The sequence below is a fragment of the Cherax quadricarinatus genome, chromosome 8, assembly GCF_038502225.1.
Source record: "Cherax quadricarinatus isolate ZL_2023a chromosome 8, ASM3850222v1, whole genome shotgun sequence".
NCBI classification, from domain to species: Eukaryota; Metazoa; Arthropoda; class Malacostraca; order Decapoda; family Parastacidae; genus Cherax; species Cherax quadricarinatus.
This window is the reverse complement of record NC_091299.1, coordinates 42,762,253-42,782,237: the sequence shown is the minus strand read 5'-3', so window position 1 is coordinate 42,782,237 and position 19,985 is coordinate 42,762,253. Positions and strand designations below refer to the sequence as shown.

General features: G+C 37.2%; 1 protein-coding gene across 2 annotated transcripts in view; it reads right to left on the bottom strand.

Moving 5' to 3' along the window:
- Nucleotides 1-2,489: 2,489 nt before the first annotated feature.
- Nucleotides 2,490-19,985, bottom strand: part of FucT6 (alpha-(1,6)-fucosyltransferase 8) — a 628,228-nt gene continuing 610,732 nt past the window's right edge. The window contains exon 12 of one of the 2 annotated variants that reach the window (XM_070083038.1): nt 2,490-12,571. In XM_070083038.1, coding sequence (XP_069939139.1) covers nt 12,379-12,571 — 193 coding nt within the window. In that variant the 3' untranslated portion in view covers nt 2,490-12,378. The remainder of the gene's footprint in view (nt 12,572-19,985) is intronic. The other variant, XM_070083039.1, reaches the window with a different exon arrangement.

Below are 19,985 nucleotides of genomic sequence, written 5' to 3'. Positions count from 1 at the left end.
TGGATAATTATTATATTGCATAAATCCCTATACATTTTCACTTTTTCTACAATCAAACTATCAATTTACTTTTGAAGTAACTAAAATTTTATGTACATGTGATGGTTATAGACTTTTTATATTAATCAGGAGGAAGTGCTGAGCCTACTGGGGGCCACATAACAACTGGGATATAGAGGTGGTCAGGTTCAATCCAAGGAAAGGAAGGGTGATATAACAGTGTGTGTTGTGGTGTCACATAACCTTTACTTTGTCTTGTGTGAATCCTAGAACTGTTTCTACTCTGACAATTACACATGAATGATATAAGGTAAACTTCTCTCTCAAAACAAATAAATTTGACAAGATTTTAAGCTTGCCACCCTTACAGATTTAGTGCATGGTTATGATTATAATAATACATAATTTAAGCTTGCCACAATATTTTATCTTATTAAAATGAAAAGTCATAAAGTTGCTAAATAAAGACTTCAAATCAAACAGCAACTGTTTTACATCTGAAATTTTTATAGCCATACAATAAAATATATTACTGTATTGTGTGGTTCAAATGTGTTTCATTATATTTTTTCTGTCTTTCTTGCAACAAACTGCCCATTATCCCACCAAGGCAGGGTGGCCTAAAAAAGAAAAAACAAAAGTTTCTCTTTTTAACTTTAGTAATGTATACAGGAGAAGGGGTTACTAGCCCCTTGCTCCCAACATTTTAGTCGCCTCTTACGACACGCATGGCTTATGGAGGAAGAATTCTATTCCACTTCCCCATGGAGATACGAGGAAATAAACAAGAACAAGAACTATTAATAAAATAGAAGAAAACCCAAAGGGGTGTGTGTATATATATGCTTGTACATGCATGTGTAGTGTGACCAAAGTGTAAGTAGAACTAGCAAGATGTACCTGAAATCTTGCATGTTTATGAGACAGATAAAAGACATCAACAATCCTAGCATCATGTAAAACAATTACAGGCTTTTGTTTTACACTCACTTGACAGGATGGTAGTACTTCCCTGAGTGGTTGCTGTCTACTCTCATTATATATATGTATAGTAAAAATATATAACCCATATACACATTTTTACCATGCATATGAAAATGCACATTTAACCCCTTAACTGTCCAAATATAGATATACCTTTGATATACCTTTGAAGAGTTTCGAGAGTTTATCTACTCTCTGAGTTCTTATTGCTAGCACTCCAAACGTAGATCAATGTTTTATTTTTCCTGCCTCCAAGTTTGGCACGATTGGCCTGATATGCCGGGTCAGTACATAATGGGTCTTAACACAGTGTGTGTGCAGTATTAAAAAAATCTGGGACTCCCTTGTGGGAGCACCAGTTAAACTGAGTGTCAGCTAGAGCAAACAGCATGGCAAACACCAGGAATTCACTGATGTCATGTCGTATTAACACTCCCCTTTAAAAAGGAAAGTGATGATGACCCCACAAGGGGTCAAGGAAATATCAAAAACCTCGATAATAACCCATGTGCAACATTTGTGTAACATCCTTTCAATTTTGATACCATTGGTAGTGTCATCCTGCCATAATGTCCTATAACCTATGCCCTAAGTAAAGAGAAACGATTCTGGAACAGGTAATACGTGTTTGGCAGGCCAGCTGGCTAGCCAGGTGGGTGACTGATTGACTTTGGCTGTCTCTATCTCCATCTATCTATATCTATCTCTGTCTATCTTCTGTCTGTCTCTGTCTATCTGACAGGTACACATAAATACAGGTATTATACATAGTGTAAATTACCTAGGATAACCCAAAAATAATCCAGACAAAGTGCTATACTGTGCTTGTAGATATAAGGCATAATAAGCATGACTGGCAAGTAAAACACATATTCACTTGTTCAGGAATCAGATGCGACAACTCTGCATCATGTGTAATACCTGTTGGTTCATGAGCGGCTCCCTCTCAAAGACAGAAAGAGAGACAGACAAAGAGACAAGCAGAGACAGAGCTAGACAGACATGTTTATGTGTAACAGTGAAAACAAATAAAGCCAAGGCAGTGCATGATCATCAATGTCACTCGCTACTGCACTGTCAGCAGTGGAGTGACACTCGGTCTTACACCGTGTTTCAAGGAGGTTCATATATACTCCAGCATGTCTAAAACATTGCTGGGACTTATAAATACTTTGTATATATTTCTAGACAATAGTATGTGACCAAGGCAGGTGAAAATGTTTACCTGTCAGTGTGTTTGTGACTATTTGAGTACTATTTCAGTACCTAATATTAGTGTTAGAACAAACATTGGCAATAAAATCACGAGAACTACTACAAATTGTAATTATCAGAACATAAAAGTTTTATTAATTAAAAAAGAGAGAAAAAAAAGTTTATCGGCAACATTTCTGTAAGCAGCAGTACTCCATATTGTCGTCAGGTGAGCATCCAGCGCTAACTTCACAGTCTCCTATCTCGGTAAGTACTGACCCTAATTTTTTTTTTTTTTTTTTTTTTTGGGGGGGGGGGGGGGTTATTACACAGAAAACTGCCCTCTTTAATTTAAAAAAAAAATTATTTTTCAAAATATTCAGAGCACTGGCAGTAAGAATGAAGATCTACGTTTGGACAGTTAACAGGTTAAAAGCTTGAGGTAACTCCTCTTGCTGCTAGAGGCAAGCTTCTTATTTTTTTTTAATTTCTTATTGGGTAATTATATGGAAATATGGGTTCATATATGTTAAATTAAACAAACCTAACTGAGAGTAACAAATACAGTATTAAAATTTCCATGAAATCTTAGGCATACAGAAATGGAACTGCCTGCCCCATTTTTGGAAACATGCTGTAATAAAAGAATGATTATTTTACAGTGAAGTCCACAACATAGAAATTAAAGGCACGATATAATACACTTCATGTTTTCTCTTAACATGCGCTGGAACAGAACACAATCATAAAAGTTACAAATGTTGAATATGAAAGATTGGCCAACAAATAAGATGAATAAGTCACTTTAAAATTTTTATACAAGAAACCCAATTCAGTACACAAGGTCCAATTTGTCATTTATCTTGTACAGCACTTTTTATTAAAGACTTTTAAATATTTTAATTTACCAGTAATTATTAAAAAAAATGGAAAGAACTTAACATAAGCTGGCAAAAAACATTTAATAAGACATTAAAATATGAAACCATGCTTAGTTTGTTTAACACAGTATGCTCCCGCTTATCTGTTTTATCAGGAGCAGTGCCTGTCTGCTCTAGTGGGGATTCCAGCTGAGTGAGCATTTTTTAATCTGCTGTTTTGGAGATCTCAGTTTTTTTATGTAAATGAGATACTGTAATACAATACAGTATTATCGTAACAAAATCACATGTAAACATAAATATAAACTCTTAAGTCTGATATTTCTAATCCTGAAATCCCTCAAAATCAAACATTGTTTGAAGTACATACAGCATACCTCACTAACACGGCAGGTTAGGTTCCAGACAGCCACCATAAAGCGAATATTGCCTTAAAGTAAATCACAGCCTTTTGTTTCACTTACCAGTACACATAAAAGCCTAAAATATGTTTACACTATCACTTAAGTGAACAATAGTACTAGGCTTATAAAATGATGCAAAAGCAAAAATAATAATTATTTTTTTTTTTTGAAAATTGATGAAAAGCATCTTAAGAGCAAGGCAAGCACCAAAAATATTAAATGTGAATATAATTAAAAATCGCAGTATTAGCGAAGAGCTCAAAAGCCGTATTAACAAGGTATGACTATACTACATAATAAAAGTTTAATACTGTGGTATTGGATATAATTTTTGACCCTCTTTTATACATAGGAAACATTTTCTTCTTTAATATGTAAGTTCCATTAGCCTAAGATATTATCCCCAGAAATACAGTAGACCCTCATATTACACAGTAGTTACAGTCCTGAAAATGGCATGTTAGATAAATCCACGTCATATAAACTGAAGAACTTATGGGAAAAATAGGGTAATGTTCCTGGGACCCCCCACCCCAAAAAAAAAAGCCAAACAACTTTTTTTAGATATCCAGATCTTACAAAAATAAAAATGATAATGTTGTTTTTGTTGCTTACGACTAAATATGCAACAGAAATAATATTTACCTTAAATTGTGGTTGCTGGTGTATGTCACTGACTGAAGAGGTGAATGGTTGTTGGTTGTCGGCAGAAGTGGATGGCTGAGGTTCTAAAGTTGTATTGAAGTGTGCATAAATTCTGCAATAGATCTCTGGCTTCTTTTACCCTGCAGTACATTATACATTATTCCAGAAGCTTGGTACTGCCAGGTTGAAGTCAGAGACCACTGATGCAACTAATTTTTTCATCACTTTTCTTGTGTAGTTACACTTGAATGACTTAATAACTCCCCAATCCAGTGGTTGTATTAAAGATGTATTTGGAGGTAAAAATACCAACTTTTACATGTGGGGTCACATCCAGCAAAGCTTCTGGATGAGTACGGGAATTATCAGGAATGAAGAGAAACTTGAATGCAAGGTTTTTGTTGTGCAGGTAAAACTTGACTTCAGGAATAAAGTGATGCTTAAACCAGTCAATAAATATTTCCTCTGTCATCCATGCTGACTGTTTTGACCTCCAAATTACTGGTAAGGTGTTTTTATCTACACCTTTCAAAGAATGAGAACAGTAAATAACCATGGGCTTACACTTGAAATCATCTGACACATTACTGCAAAGGAGCAAGGTGGGGTGATCCTTTGCTGCCTTGAAGCCCGGTGCAGCCCTACAGAGACAGTGATCTCACCCACAGCCAGGCGGTGGCCTGAGCTAGGGAAATATCCCATGGGCAACGCTCCAAATTTTTTCCCCTCCAGCAAACCGTAAATTATGCTGCAATTTTTCAATAGTGTAATAACCAAAATGTGCCAAATAAATCTGTGTAATATGAGGGTCTGGTGTAATTAATAAATGTAATTCATGAGCAACTACTTTATGACAGGCATAGAAATTTAAGACTTAAATAACAGGTGTCTACTACACACTGTACTGTGTATCAGTCTATCTGACAATAAACAAAATAAAAATATACCAATAATGAATAATAACTGTTTTTAACAATACAAGATTAATAATTTTAATATGACCAACATTAAAGTATTAATGCCATAAAACCAATTTATAAATTCAGAGACTTAACACTGCTGCAGTGTGGTAAACATTCAGAGAATTTTATTCTCAATGATTACAATGCAAATTTTTAAAAAAATCATTGTAATATTCTGTTAAAATGTTGATATGCATTATCTTCCCATGACCCAGAAGTCCTTCATTATTAGAACATATATGCTCAGATTACACACTAATTTTGTATGATCTGCCATCATAGTCTACCCTGAGCAAACTAACAAAGAATGCATCATTATATATGGCCACTTGATAATATGTACACTGTGTGTGTGTGTGCACATGTGCACATGCATTCACACATACCATTCACAAGGGTTACCTTTCATGAAAACCTTGTTAAATACAAAATTGCAAATGGCAAGACATTAATTCAATGGGAAATAATATGGGTTAGGAACTGGGGTGACAGTCCCCACTTAACAAATTATTTTTTCTGCAACAAATGAATATATAGCTGAACTCTCAGGAATTTTTACTTTCAATTCCAAATATCAGGCTAGTGATCTTGGGGAAATATTTAGTCATGCAGTCTTAGGTAATACTGTGTGTGGTTCTGCAAGTGACTCAGTAGTAACTCTTGGCTTAAAGACTGTGGTACTCTTAAGCTGCTTTGGTTTCATCTTTAAGCATTCACAGAGATATTTGTGCAAAGCCAGCAGAGCAATTAAGAACTAAAGTAATAGAGCATGTGAGTCAGAAAGATAAATCATGACCTTTAGTTATGTTATCCCACAGCATTTTGTGTGTAGGGAAAGTAGAGCAGAGAAGGCACAGTAGAGGAACAGAAGACAGGTATATTACATCCTGAGCACAGCACAAGAGGAAGGGAAGGCTAACAAAGAAACACTGTATATAAATAAAACTGCCATTTATTCACTAAAGTCTACTTATATGTTTATGATTTATTATTAAAAACACAATACTTGTGTTTTGGAGGTGAAGAAAAAAATTTAAATCGTAAGTGGTACCTCAGTTTTCGCAAGCCCCAGTTTTCATAGGATTCGTTTTTTGACGACGTTTTCCGTCGAAATTTTGTCCCAGTTTTTGTATATCACCTCGGTTTTTGTAGAGCTGACAATGGTCCGTACTGAACATGTCCACCTGAATCATTCAAGCACCAAGTGACTCAGTCTGCCTTTGTTTATCGTTGAGTGAGCATCACCCCGAGTGCTCAGCCGAAACATTTCGTAATAATCCATCGTTTTTTGTGCTTGTTTATTGAGTATGACTGCTAAATAAGCCACCATGGGGCCAAAGAAGGTTCCGAGTGCCAGCCCTTTGATAAAGAAGGCGAGAAACATGGTAGAATTCAAAAAAAAGAAGTCGTAGCTAAGTATGAAAGTGGCGTACAGGTGGCCGATCTCACCAGGATGTGTGGGAAATCCACATCAACGAAAAAAAGAAATCAAGGAAGCTATGTTGCTAAAGGGGTAAATGTGCTAATGAAACAGAGATAACAAACAACTGAAGATGTTGAGAAGTTCTTGTTGGTGTGGATCAATGAAAAACAATTAGAGGGAGATAGTGTTTTTTATAGTTGATAATTTGCGTAAAGGCAAGGCAATTGCATGCAGATCTCATAAAGAAAATGCCTGGAATGAGTGCTGTTGTTAGTGAATTTAAGGCCAGCAGAGGCTTGAAATAAAGGCCAGCAGAGGCTTGAAATAAAGGCCAGCAGAGGCCTTCAATAAAGGTAAAAGTGATGTTAAATGTTCATTTATCTATTTCATTAGTCATTTATATTTATTTCTCATTTTTTCTATATGTAAAACTACAGTTATTCTCTATAAAATGTACTTTTTGTTAATATTTTTGGGTGTCTGGAACGGATTAACTGGATTTACATTACAGTGGACCCTCGTTTTTCGTAAGCATCAGCAGTGTGTCATTGTTTATCAGCGAGTGAGGACGATCCCACACATTTATACGATACATTTCATAATATTCCATTCGTTTTAGTGCTTGCAACTGCTAAATAAGCTCCTAGTGCCAGGCCTTTGGTAAAGAAGGTGAGAAACACGATAGAATTCAAGAAAGAACTTGTAGCAAAGTACCAAAGTGGAGGAGGAGGGGAGAATGTGCCTTCTTCAGTGATTCAGTGATTCTACGATATGTACTATACTAAAGCAGCACGAATCAATAAAGGCTACAGTGCCAGCCAGCAATAAAGTCTAGCATTAACAGTGTAGCAAGTAAGTTAAGGATTAATCGATAGAAAAAGGACAGCACAAACCTAACACCTCCAATGTTGTTGGAGTTATATAGGGCTACTGACAACACCACTGCCTCTGCTGGCCTTCACCACTACTATGTACAGCTTATGCTTTCAGTGGCCCTTATACACCCAACAACAAAACACACCACCACTTGTGACATATGTAATGACATTTTTTTATTCATTCTAGAGTAGTAGATGTCATGTTTCTATGTTATTAATATTGTTTATTATGTCATATTAGATGAATTGTGATAGATGAATAAGCCATAGAGTCGATACAGTGGACCCCCGGGTTACGTAATTAATCCGTTCCAGAGAGAGTGACTTATCCCGAATCTAATTCCGAATTAATTTTCCCCATAAGAAATAATGGAAATCCAATTAATCTGTTTCAGAAACCCAGAAGTATTAATAAAAATGTTTTCTACATGAAATAAACATTTACCTACACAGAAAACAATGATACATGAAGAATAAAACAATAACAACATCACACGTACCTTTACTGAAGACATGGTGATGTATGGAAGACGGGTGGAGGGGAGAGGATGGAGGAGTTTACAATTGTTTGGAAGGGTAATCCCCTTCCATAAAGACTTGAGATACCAAGTCCTTATCCTGGGTTACTTCCCTCTGTTTTTTAATGCCACTAGGACCCCTGTCACTCAAAAAAGTGTTCCAGAGAGGTCTGTTTCTGGCGTATGTTAGGAATTGTGTTGGGAGACAGGACAAGATAGTTCTTCAATATGACACTAATATCAGCTCTATGGCTTATTTATCAAGCAAAATTCATCTAATATGACATAAACAATATAATTAACATAGAAACATGATATATACTCTAGAATGAATAAAATATGGCATTAAGAATGTCACGAGTGGTGGTGTGTTGTTTGTTGTTGGGTGTACAGTGGACCATCAGTTAATGACATTAATCTGTTCCAGAGAGCTTGTCTTTAACCGATTCTATTGTTATCCAAATTAATTTTCCCCATAAGAAATAATGGAAATCCAATTAATTCGTACCAGACCCCCAAAAATATTAAACAAAATAATTTTTTTACATGAAATATACATTTCCCTACACAGAAAACAATGAGACATGCAGAATAAACAATACTAAAATGACACTTACCTTTATTGAAGACTTATTAATGAGTGATGAGATGGGAGGAGGGGAGAGGATGGAGGTGTGCTACTGTTTGGAAGGGGAATCCCCTTCCATAAAGACTTCAGGTACCAAGTCCTTTTCTGGGGTTACTTCCCTTCTTTGTTTTTTACTGCCACTAGGACCAGCTTGAGAGTCACTGCACACATGTGGCACTAAATATCTGTCCAGAGAGCTCTGTTTCTGGTATCTCTTTAAAATTTCCCTAAACTGGGACACAACATTGTCATTGTAGATATTGTCAGCATGGCCTGCAACAGTTGTGTCAGGGTGATGTTCATCCATAAATGTTTGCACATAAGAAAGCAGGAACACTGCAGCAGGCCTGTTGGCCCATACTAAGCAGGTCTTTCACAAACCATCCCACTAACAGAATCGTATTTGCCCAACCCAATTTTAAATGCTTCCCAAGCAATAAGCTTTGATAATTCTATTCACTCATGCATAAGTCCCACTCACATAAAATCATGTGTGTGGGGAAGTACCCTGGCTGGTATGTGGGGAAGTACCCTGGCTGGTATGTGGGGAAGTACCCTGGCTGGTATGTGGGGAAGTACCATGGCTGGTATGTGGGGAAGTACCCTGGCTGGTATGTGGGGAAGTACCCTGGCTGGCATGTGGGGAAGTACCCTGGCTGGTGTGTGGGAAAGTACCCTGGCTGGTGTGCCACCATCACTACCACCGTCTGCCACCACCACCACTTTCTTATCTTTCTACCAACTTTTTCTTGAATTCTATGGTGTTTCTCACCCTCTTTACCAAAGGGCTGGCACTAAAGCAATGGAATAATACAAAATGTATCGCATGCAAGTGTGGAATCATCCTCACTGGCTTGTAAACAAAGGCACACTGGCTGTACATGGAGTGGCCGGGCTGCTCAGGCCAAGCGGACACATTCGGGATGAATGACTTTAACCGAGTTCTTTGTTGCTGAGCCAATATTTTGACGCAAAAACGTGTCGTTATCTGATGACGTCATTAACTGAGGGTCCACTGTATAAAGGCCACTGAAAGAGAAGCCTTACGTAGTGGTGGTGAAGGCAGCAGCAGAGGCGACGGTGTTAGTCAGTAGCTCTATATACTTCCAACAACAATGGAGGAGTCAGTTTCATGCTGTCCTTTTTCTATCAATTAATCGCTTAACTTACTTGCTACACTGTTAATGCTACACTTTATCACTGGCTGGCGCTATAGCCTTTATAGACTCCTGCTGCTTTAGTATCGTACATATTGCAGAATCACTGAAAAAGGCACATTCTCTCCTCTCTCTCAGCCCTTTACCTTTACCAAAGGGCTGGCACTAAAAGCTTTCTTTGGGCCCATGGTGGCTTATTTAGCAGTTACAAGCACTAAAAAGAATGGAATAATACAAAATGTATCATATGAACACATGGGATCGTCCTCACTGGCTGGTAAACAATGGCACACTGGCTGTACATGGAGTGTTGGGGCCGCTCAGGCCACGCGGACACACTCCGGGCGAATGACTTATACCGAGTTCAGTGATGTTCACCAAGCCAACATTTTGACGAAAAAAACTTTACTTATTCCGATGATGACTTAATCTGAGGGTCCACTGTATTAGTGTCATATTGAAGGATTATCTTGTTCTGCCTCCAAACACACTCCCCTGTCACCGCCACAATTCCTAACATACGTAATGACATATTTTATTCATACACCAACAACAGTCTTCAATAAAGGTAAGTGTGATGTTATTATTGTTTTATTCTTCATGTCTCATTGTTTTCTGTGTATTTAAATCTATATTTCATGTAAAAAAAAATATTTTTTTGTTAATACTTTTGGTCTGAAATGGATTAATTGGATTTACATTATTTCTTATGGGGAAAATGGTTTCGCAAATCGTCAATTTCGCCATTAGTCATGCTCTCTGAAATGGATTAATTATGAAAAACGAGGGTCTGTATTTCTTATGGGAAATATTGCTTCAGTTTTTGTACAATTCGGTTTTTGTCAGACTTTCTGGAACAAATTAATCACGAAAACCGAGGTCCCACTGTATTATAAAGCTGTATTAAACCACTTTAAAAGTTGAAATAAATTTAAAAATAATACATTTTAAAAATGCATGTGGTTAATGAGGAAGAAGGTGTTAATACCCACTGTGCTACTATGTCACTACTTGTGGGAGGAACCTCCCTCTATATTGCCTCACTGTATTTTAACTGGTGACTAATGCATTTCTAACATTTATGTGTTTGTTATTATGTATTTTATAAAATTTGGTCTTATCCAGTTTTGTTTTACTGTAACCTGACAATTTGTGCAGCTCATGATGCAAGCTGCCACAACCTGAAAATCTCTCACCTATCTTCCAAATGTTAAATTTTTCCCCTTAAAATTAACCATGAATTCTAGATTTATTCCCTAGAAAATAAATATACAATATTTATAGTGATGTGCTTCATAACCAGGAATGATCACACTCACTTTTTTTTTTTTTCAAATTTCTCTTACTGATGTATTTATGTGAAGAAATGCATGATTTTTTCCTTTTTGCCTCAGACTAACAGAAATCTAACTTTGAAATTTTTTTATGCAAAATAACTTAAGCTTATCTAGCATATCTAGACTAGTGTAAATTTAGCCAGCACTATTTAACATCAATGAAATATATTAAAGTGGCATTCAGACTAATTTTCATATTTATACAAAAAATAAATGAACTCTCGACCTGCCTGGCAAAATTAATATTACTTTATAAGCCAAGTTTGAAACTTCTGGTTAAAAAGCACAACACATACACACAGTCACACACACCATAATGTATATACAGTACGTATATAAATAATTTTTTTTACAATATTCTTGGCCACTTTGGCAACAGTATCAGAAAAAATTATTGGTTTTCTTTGGCTGACACCTTTCATGCTTGCTGCACAGAGAAAGCATAACCTCTCAACCACACAAATATCCATTACAATAACAGAGTAATGAATGCAATATTCCAATTCATGTACAATATAAATTAACCCTAATGCTTTTCATAGCGGACAGCTTGGTATAACCCAATACAGCCTCTCCTCACTTAGCGATGTACGTACTCATTTACTGATGACTCATATTTACGACTCTCTGGGCTCTCTGACCAGTATGCATACTGGTCAGTGAGCTGATTTCCCCTATTCTGTTTATTACAATGTACAGTACACTACTGCATAAACGTTTAAAAATATACTAAAAATGTTATAAATGGTGCAAAAGTGACATTAAAACAATATCAAAGATGGTTGACACAAACCCACTACCATTATACAGTAGTATGCTCCTTGCTTAGCAACGAATTCATTTACCAACATGGTCGTAGGAACAGAACTCCGTCGTTAAGTGAGGAGAGGATGTATATGTATTTTAAAAATTAATGTATATGTATTTTAAAAATTAATTGCTCTAAATCAGCAAACAGATTTAAATACAGAATAAAATTACATGAATACTGTAACCGTAAAACTACAACTAAAGAAAATGGAATAAGTACTGACTCAGAATCAAATAATGTCCAAAATATTTCATAAGATACAAAGAAATTTAATGAGAAAATTGTCTTTGAATTTAATTTTAAATTCAAATTTTTAGCTCCCACAATTTATTAAAATAGTATAATCATATAGTTTGACAAGTTAGCTTATTTTTGCATATCACATGCTGCCAAAGAACTTCAGTTGCTGTATTTGTAATGGTAAATATTTATTTTTTTAAGATCTATATTCACACTAGCACAAAATGTAATTCTTGAGAAATATCACAAAGAAATAATAGAGGTAATATAAATTATTTTAAAACAATTTACTAGTTACTCTAAAACAATTTACTAATTATGTTCTATTTCTCTTATCAACTTGTGAATATGATGGAAAATCTGCTATATCTACTACCTCTTCCATTTTATATGAGGGATATAGGCCACTTTGTCGAGTGCGGCGATTAACGCCCTTGGAGTAACCATCCCAGTGATTACCAGCTATGCCCACTATGTCGCCTGGTTTAAGGGCCATCTCATCAGACCTGCTGAAATGAGAGAAGTGAATGAGTGAGCTGACTGCTGGTACAATACATATTTAAGGTAATGATAAAGCTGTGAAAAGCATGAGTCAATTTAATATGCCTAGGCATGCACTTTGTTAGTCAATGTTGTGCATCTCACTCAAAATGTAGTAATTTTTTATTTTGTAACACTGGCCATCTCCCACTGAGGTAGTGTGACCTGACAAAGAAAAAGCTCTTTCACTATCACTCATTCAATCACCGTCTTACAAGAAGAGCAGTCAATGCTTCATTTGATTATACTACTCCCAGAAGTGCTCCAAACCACAACATCCTCACCTCTCATTCAGAGTGCAGGCACTGAACTTCTCACCTCCAGGATTCAAGTCCAGCTAACTGGTTTTTCTGAACCCCTTCATGTTACCCTGCTCACATTCAAACAGCACTTTAACCCTTTCAGGGTCAGTGCCATTGTTCTACGGCTTTAACCCTTTCAGGGTCCGTGTCGTAGCTCTATGGCTTTATGTTCCGAGTCCAAACCGTAGATCTACGCCATGAGCTCAGCTCACTCTGATAAGCTGTAAGTGGTAAATTTGGGCCTAGATATGAGAGAATACATCTATGTGGTATGTGTGCACCACATAAAGCAAATCCTGCAGCACACAGTGTATAATGAGAAAAAAAACTGAGACTGTGATTTTCGATTAAAACAGCGACTTTGCAGTGTTTTTTCATATCTTTTTTATAGTTGTATTTGAGATTTCTTGGTCTCATTTGATAGAATGGAAGACATATTACAGAAATAGAGATAATTTTGACTGGTTTTAGCACTGGAAATGGCTTGAAACTGAGCTCAAAGTAGAGGAAATGTTAAATTTTTGCCGATGTTCAAGAGTAAACAAACGACCTCACACGTCTAATACACACCAGCTGGTGGGTCTAATATACATTCACAAATGTGGTGATGATATTTATACAATTATTACAATATTGCATAACAGTAACTCTTCTATTTTTAGGTTTGAATAAAAATTCATTATGTGAATAAAAAATCAAAATGGAACTCATTTGTAAAGCCTCAAAATGTAACTAATGAACAGAGAAAATGATAGTTTAGTACCAGGAATACCTACATTGTTTACTCTAGACCCTATTTTGAAATTGGAATATTTTGAACTTTGTGTTAAATTGGCCAAATTACCAATTTCCGATCACTTTATTTTGTAGTTGAAACAGTTGACTTGGCGATTTCTTGCATTCAATCAATAGAATAGAAGTAATACTAGTGAAATAGCTAAGAATTTGGTCGACTGGAATAATGTAACTGGACTAAAATGGGAGTCAAAGTCGGCGAAATCGCCAGTTCGTAAATATCGCTGACACATCAAAATTCGCGAGACTATAATTTCGTCAATTTTCCACCAAATTTCGTACTTTTTGTTTTATTACCTTCAGAAAAAGATTCTCTACCATTTCATAAGAAAAAATAACAAAAAAATTTTTTTTTTTTTTTTAAATTCTTGGACCCTGGTGCACACTTTGAAATTTGGCCTCTGGACCCTGAAAGGGTTAAAGCCAGGGGTCTGTGACGTAGTATTACATGAGCTCAGCTCACTCAGATAAGCTGTGAGGGTAATTTTGGGGGTAGATATGATAGAATGGGTCTATGTGGTAAGTGTGCACCATATAAAAAAATATCTTGCAGTACGCAGTGCATAATGAGAAAAAATGCGACTGTTTTTCGTTAGAAACAGCGACGTTGCAGTGTATTTTCATATGGGTTTCACGGTTGCATTCACGTTTTCTTGGTCTCATTTGACAGAATGAAGATATATTACAGAAACAGAGATGATTTTCATTAATTTTAGCACTGAAAATAGCTTGAAATTGAGTTCAACATAGTGTAAAATGTTCAATTTTTACCAATGTTCAAGAGTAAACAAATCACATCACACATACAAATGAGAACCTTCAAAACTAGGGAGGCCAAGCCCATGATGACACTCTTCAGGTCGCTTGTTCTATCTAGGCTGGAATATTGCTGTACACTAACAGCACTTTTCAAGGCAGGTGAAATTGCTGACCTAGAAAATGTACAGAGAACCTTCACGGCGTGCATAACGAAGATAAAACACCTCAATTACTGGGAGCTCTTGAAGTTCCTGAACCTGTACTCCCTGGAACACAGGCAGGAGAGATACATGATTATATACACCTGGAAAATCCTAGAGGGACTAGTACCGAACTTGCACACGAAAATCACTCACAACAAAAGCAAAAGACTCGGCAGACGATGCAACATCCCCCCAATGAAAAGCAGGGGTATCACTAGCACGTTCAGAGACAATACAATAAGTGTCAGGGGCCCGAGACTGTTCAACTGCCTCCCAGCATACATAAGGGGGATTACCAATAGACCCCTGGCTGTCTTCAAGCAGGCACTGGACAAACACCTAAAGTCGGTACCTGACCAGCCGGGCTGTGGCTCATACGCTGGATTGCATGCAGCCAGCAGTAACAGCCTGGTTGATCAGGCTCTGATCCACCCGGAGGCCTGGTCACAGACCGGGGCACGTGGGCGTTGACCCCCGGAACTCTCTCCAGGTAAACTCCAGGTAATACACATCAACAGGTCTAATATTCGTTCATGATGGCACTGATATTATTTATACAATTATTATAATATTGTGTAACAGTAAATCTTCTATTTTTTGGTGTGAATAAAAATTCTTTATATGAATAAAAAAATCAAAATGGAATTCATGTGTAAAACTTGGGAACATAACTAATGAACAAAGGACATGTTATTTTAGTACCAGAAATGCCCCTGCATTGTTTAGTCTGGACTCTATTTTGAAACTGGAATATTTTGAAATCTGTACAAAATTGGTCAAATTACCAATTTCTGATCACTTTATTGGGTAATTGAAACAGCTGATTGGGCAGTTTCTTGTGCTCAATTGATAAAATAGAAGGCATGCTAGCAACATAGCTAAGAATTTGGTTGAATGGATCAATATAATTGGCCTAATATAGGTGTCAAAGTGGGCAAAATTGCTGTGTAAAAATCACTGATACAGCAAAATTTGTGATAGTGTAATTTCATCAATTTTCCATCAAATTTTGTACTTTTTGTTTTACTACCTTCAGAAAATTATTCTCTACCAGTTCATATGAAAAAATAACAAAAGTTTTTTTTTTTTTAAATTCTTGGACCCTGTGGACAAGTTTCAGATCGGGGTCTGGACCTTGAAAGGGTTAAATTATAAAAACCACTTGCCTCCACTCCTATCTAATATGTACATACAAGCCTGCTGTATGTCCAAACCCCTAGTAGACAAAACCTCCTTTACCTTCCTCCCTTCAACTTATCCAAGGGTGACCCCTACCCCTCCTTCCCTCTGCCCCAGATTTATATGCCCTCCTAGTCATCCTTTTTCTCTATCCTCTCTAAATGTCCAAACTACTTCAGCTCTCTGAAAAATACTCACGGTAACTCCACAACTACTCTGCATAATATTCACACCACACATTGCCCTCAAACATGACATCTTTACTGCCTCCAACCTACTCCTTGCTGCAACATTCAAAAACCATGCTTCACACCTAAACAACAGTGTTGGTACCATTATACTCTATTCATGGAGGCAAAGAGGAAAATGTATCCAAGTTCTTTGTCTCTACAGATGCCGCAATGAATTACCCAACTTTTTCCCTTCATTATTTTTATGGCTTACCTCATCATCTCATAGTACCATCCACCTATAAGTCCACTCCCAAGTTTCTGAACACCTGTACTTCCTCCACACTCCTTCCCTCCAACCTTTCATTGCCTATTTTTTTTTTTAAACTCTTATCACCTTGCTCTTTCCTATGTTCACCTTTAAATTCCTTCTTTTACATACCCTTCCAAATTCATCAACCTTTGCAACCTCTTTTCAAAATCTCCCACAAGATGGTCTCTGTTGCCCATCACAGTGTTCTTCACAAGGAAGCCTTCCACTACCCCTGGTGCTACCCCTACTGCCTTACCTGAACCTCAACCTGTCGGCAGTGACGTTGGCAGTGAAGAGTTAGAATGCACACACAAGACTCATCATGCCATGCAGTTACACTCCATATAATCACTTCCATTCAACTGTCATCAGTAACTGCATGGCTAACTATCATCACTATCATCATCGTCAATGTCATCACCAGAGTTTGTCGGCCTTACGAGTGGTGAGTGTTTTGTTTGTTCATTATTTGTTATTAAACTATAACATGTAATTACACTATATAGTACAATATTTTATGATGTTTTCAGGTGTTTTATGATTGTTCATGGTTTGATAAGTTAAGGAAGCAGTACTGTATTATATTTCCCTACAATATATTGGGGCACCAAACATTCGCAATTTTTTAACATTAGCGAGGTTCTTGATCCCCTAACCCTCACGAATGTTGAGGGAGACCTGTAAATGTTTACACTATCATATATTAAGTTAGCAATAGATCTAGGCACTAAAAAAAAAAAAAGTTAAATACACATACAGTGCACTCATTACTTACTTAGCTTAAAATATTTGTACAGTAATCTTAATGCATTAGTCAGGTGTGGTAGCTCACTCAGCTACCATACCTACACGTAATATACAACATTTAAAACGCACCAGATTATTATTATTATTATTATTATTATCATCATCATCATCAACATACCCTATTCACCGAGTTTAATCATTTCTAACAACTACCCCTAGATGCCATCATAAACAAGAGAGAACAAGTAAACGAGAGAGATACTACGAATGTAAACAAACTGACGAACATGTATTAACCCTTTCAGGGTTTCCAGTGTACTAGTATGTCTTACACGCCAGAGTTATTGGCGTACTAGTACGCATAAATTCTAGCACCTTCAAATCAAGCGGGAAAAGGCTGGTAGGCCTAGATGTGAGAGAATGGGTGTGCGTCATCAGTATGCATACGAGGAAAAAATCGGGCACCCAGTAGTGCATTGTGGGAATGCCATTTTAGTACACCTTGTTCACCATGCTTCACAGTAAGAAACTCCTCACTCCTTGGCGAACTGGGACACTTTTGTTCCCTAGAGACAGTTCTAATACAGATGGAAGTGTCAGTGAAGACGAGTTTCAAGGTTTTGAAGAGGTTGTGACCGAAACCAATGGCCATAATACCGGTAATAGTGAGGAAAATCCAGATGACCCTCAACCTTCAACCTCTGGTGCTGGGACATCTTGTTCACGTTCAGCTGTACCAGAACGAAAGAGGAAACTCATATTTTCCCATATCCAGGACTCAGATGTGAGCAATGGTGATGATAGTGATAGTGAATATGAACTACAAGCTCTTGAAAACAGTTCCAGTAGCGAGAGTGAAGTCGAATATTCTCCAGTGAAGCATCAGTACAGTGGACCCCCGACTTATGGTATTAATCCGTTCCTGAGAGCACATCGTAAGATGAAATTATCGTAAGTCAAATTAATTTTCCCCATAAGAAATAATGGATATCAAATTAATCTGTTCCAGACACCTCAAAGTATGAAAAAAAAAAATTTTTACCACATGAAATATACATTTTCCTACACACAAAAAGAAGGAGATATGCACAATATATATTGTGTAATGAAGAATAAATGACACCTTCATTGCAGATGTGGTGATGATTGATGGGATGGGAGAAGGGGAGATGATGGAGGTGCACATATTATTTTTTGGAAGGGGAATCCCCTTCCATAATGACTTTAGGTAGCAAGTCCTTTTCTGGGGTTACTTCCCTTCTTCTTTTAATGCCACTGGGAACAACTTGAGAGTCACTGGACCTCTGTCGCACCAAAAATCTGCCCATAGAGCTCTGTACCTCGTGTTCCTTCAACATTTTCTTAAAGTGGTTCACAACATTGTCATTGTAAAAGTCACCAGCACGGCTTGCAATAGCTGTGTCAGGGCAATTTTCTTCCATAAAGGTTTGCAGTTCAACCTACTTTGCACACATTTCCTTAATCTTTGAAGAAGGCAACTTCCTCAATTTCTCTCTCCCCTCCTCTGAAGCAATTTCCTCAGTTGTGGCCTCTTGCTGTTGCAGATGCTCTTGCAGTTCATCAGTGGTTAGTTCTTCATCACTGTCCTCCACCAACTCTTCCACATCCTCTCCACTAACCTCCAACACCATGGACTTCCCCAGTGCCACAATAGATTCCACAACTGGCATAGGCTCCTGAGGGTTAGCCCCAAACCCTTCAAAATCCCTCTTTTCTACACATTCTGGCCACAATTTCCTCCAAGCAGAGTTCAAGGTCCTCTTAGTCACTCCCTCCCAAGCCTTACCTATAAGGTTTACACAATTGAGGATACTAAAGTGATCTTTCCAAAACTCTTTTAGGGTCAATTGAGTGTCTAAGGTCACTTCAAAGCACTTTTGAAACATTGCAATGGTGTACAGCTTTTTGAAATTTGAAATGACCTACTGGTCCATGGGCTGGAGGAGCAGATTGGTATTAGGAGGCAAGAATTTCACTTTGATAAAACTTAAGTCCCCTGAAATTTGCTCTGCCAAGTCTGAAGGATGACCAGGAGCATAGTCTAATACCAGGAGGCACTTAAACTCCAATTTATTTTCCAGTAGGCAATTTTTCACAGTGGGGCCAAACACATGGTAAAACCAGTCACAGAAAAAGTCCCTAGTGACCCATGCCTTACTGTTTGCCCTCCACACCACACACAAATTAGCCTTGATGACATTGTTTTGACTGAACACTTTGGGAGTTTCAGAGTGATACATGAGTAGAGGCTTCACTCTGCAATCACTACTAGCATTACTACACAACATTAAGGTTAGTCTGTCTTTCATAGGCTTGTGTCCTGGCAGTGCTTTTTCCTTCTGTGTAATGTAGGTCCTGTTTGGCATTTTCTTTCAAAACAGGCCTGTTTCGTCACAATTAAACACTTGTTGGGGTTCCAATCCTTCAGCCCCTATGTATCCCTGGAATTCCTGCACATACAGTAGGGCCCCACTTATACGGCAGGTTAGGTTCCAGGCTACCGCCGTAAAGTGGAAATTGCCGTAAAGTGAAACACCCATTTTTCCCCTTATAAATGCATACAAATATTAGATAACAAGTTTACACTAACATATATTAAGTTAGCAATAGAACTAGACATCAAAAAACAATAAAAAAGTACAATACACACATAGTGCACTCATTACTTACCTTAAAATATTTGTAGTCTTAACCCTTTGACTGTCGAAGGGCCCAATCCTGAAGTTGCTCCTGGTGTCGCAAAATATTCGAAAAAAAAAAAAATTATTTTTTCTTATGAAAATGTTAAGATTATTTTTCTGATTGTTTTAGTCCCAAAAAAAAAATTTTCCCATCAGTACTTACCGAGATATAGAGGCATGAAGTTTGCAGAAAATGAGCCGCGTATGGCAACA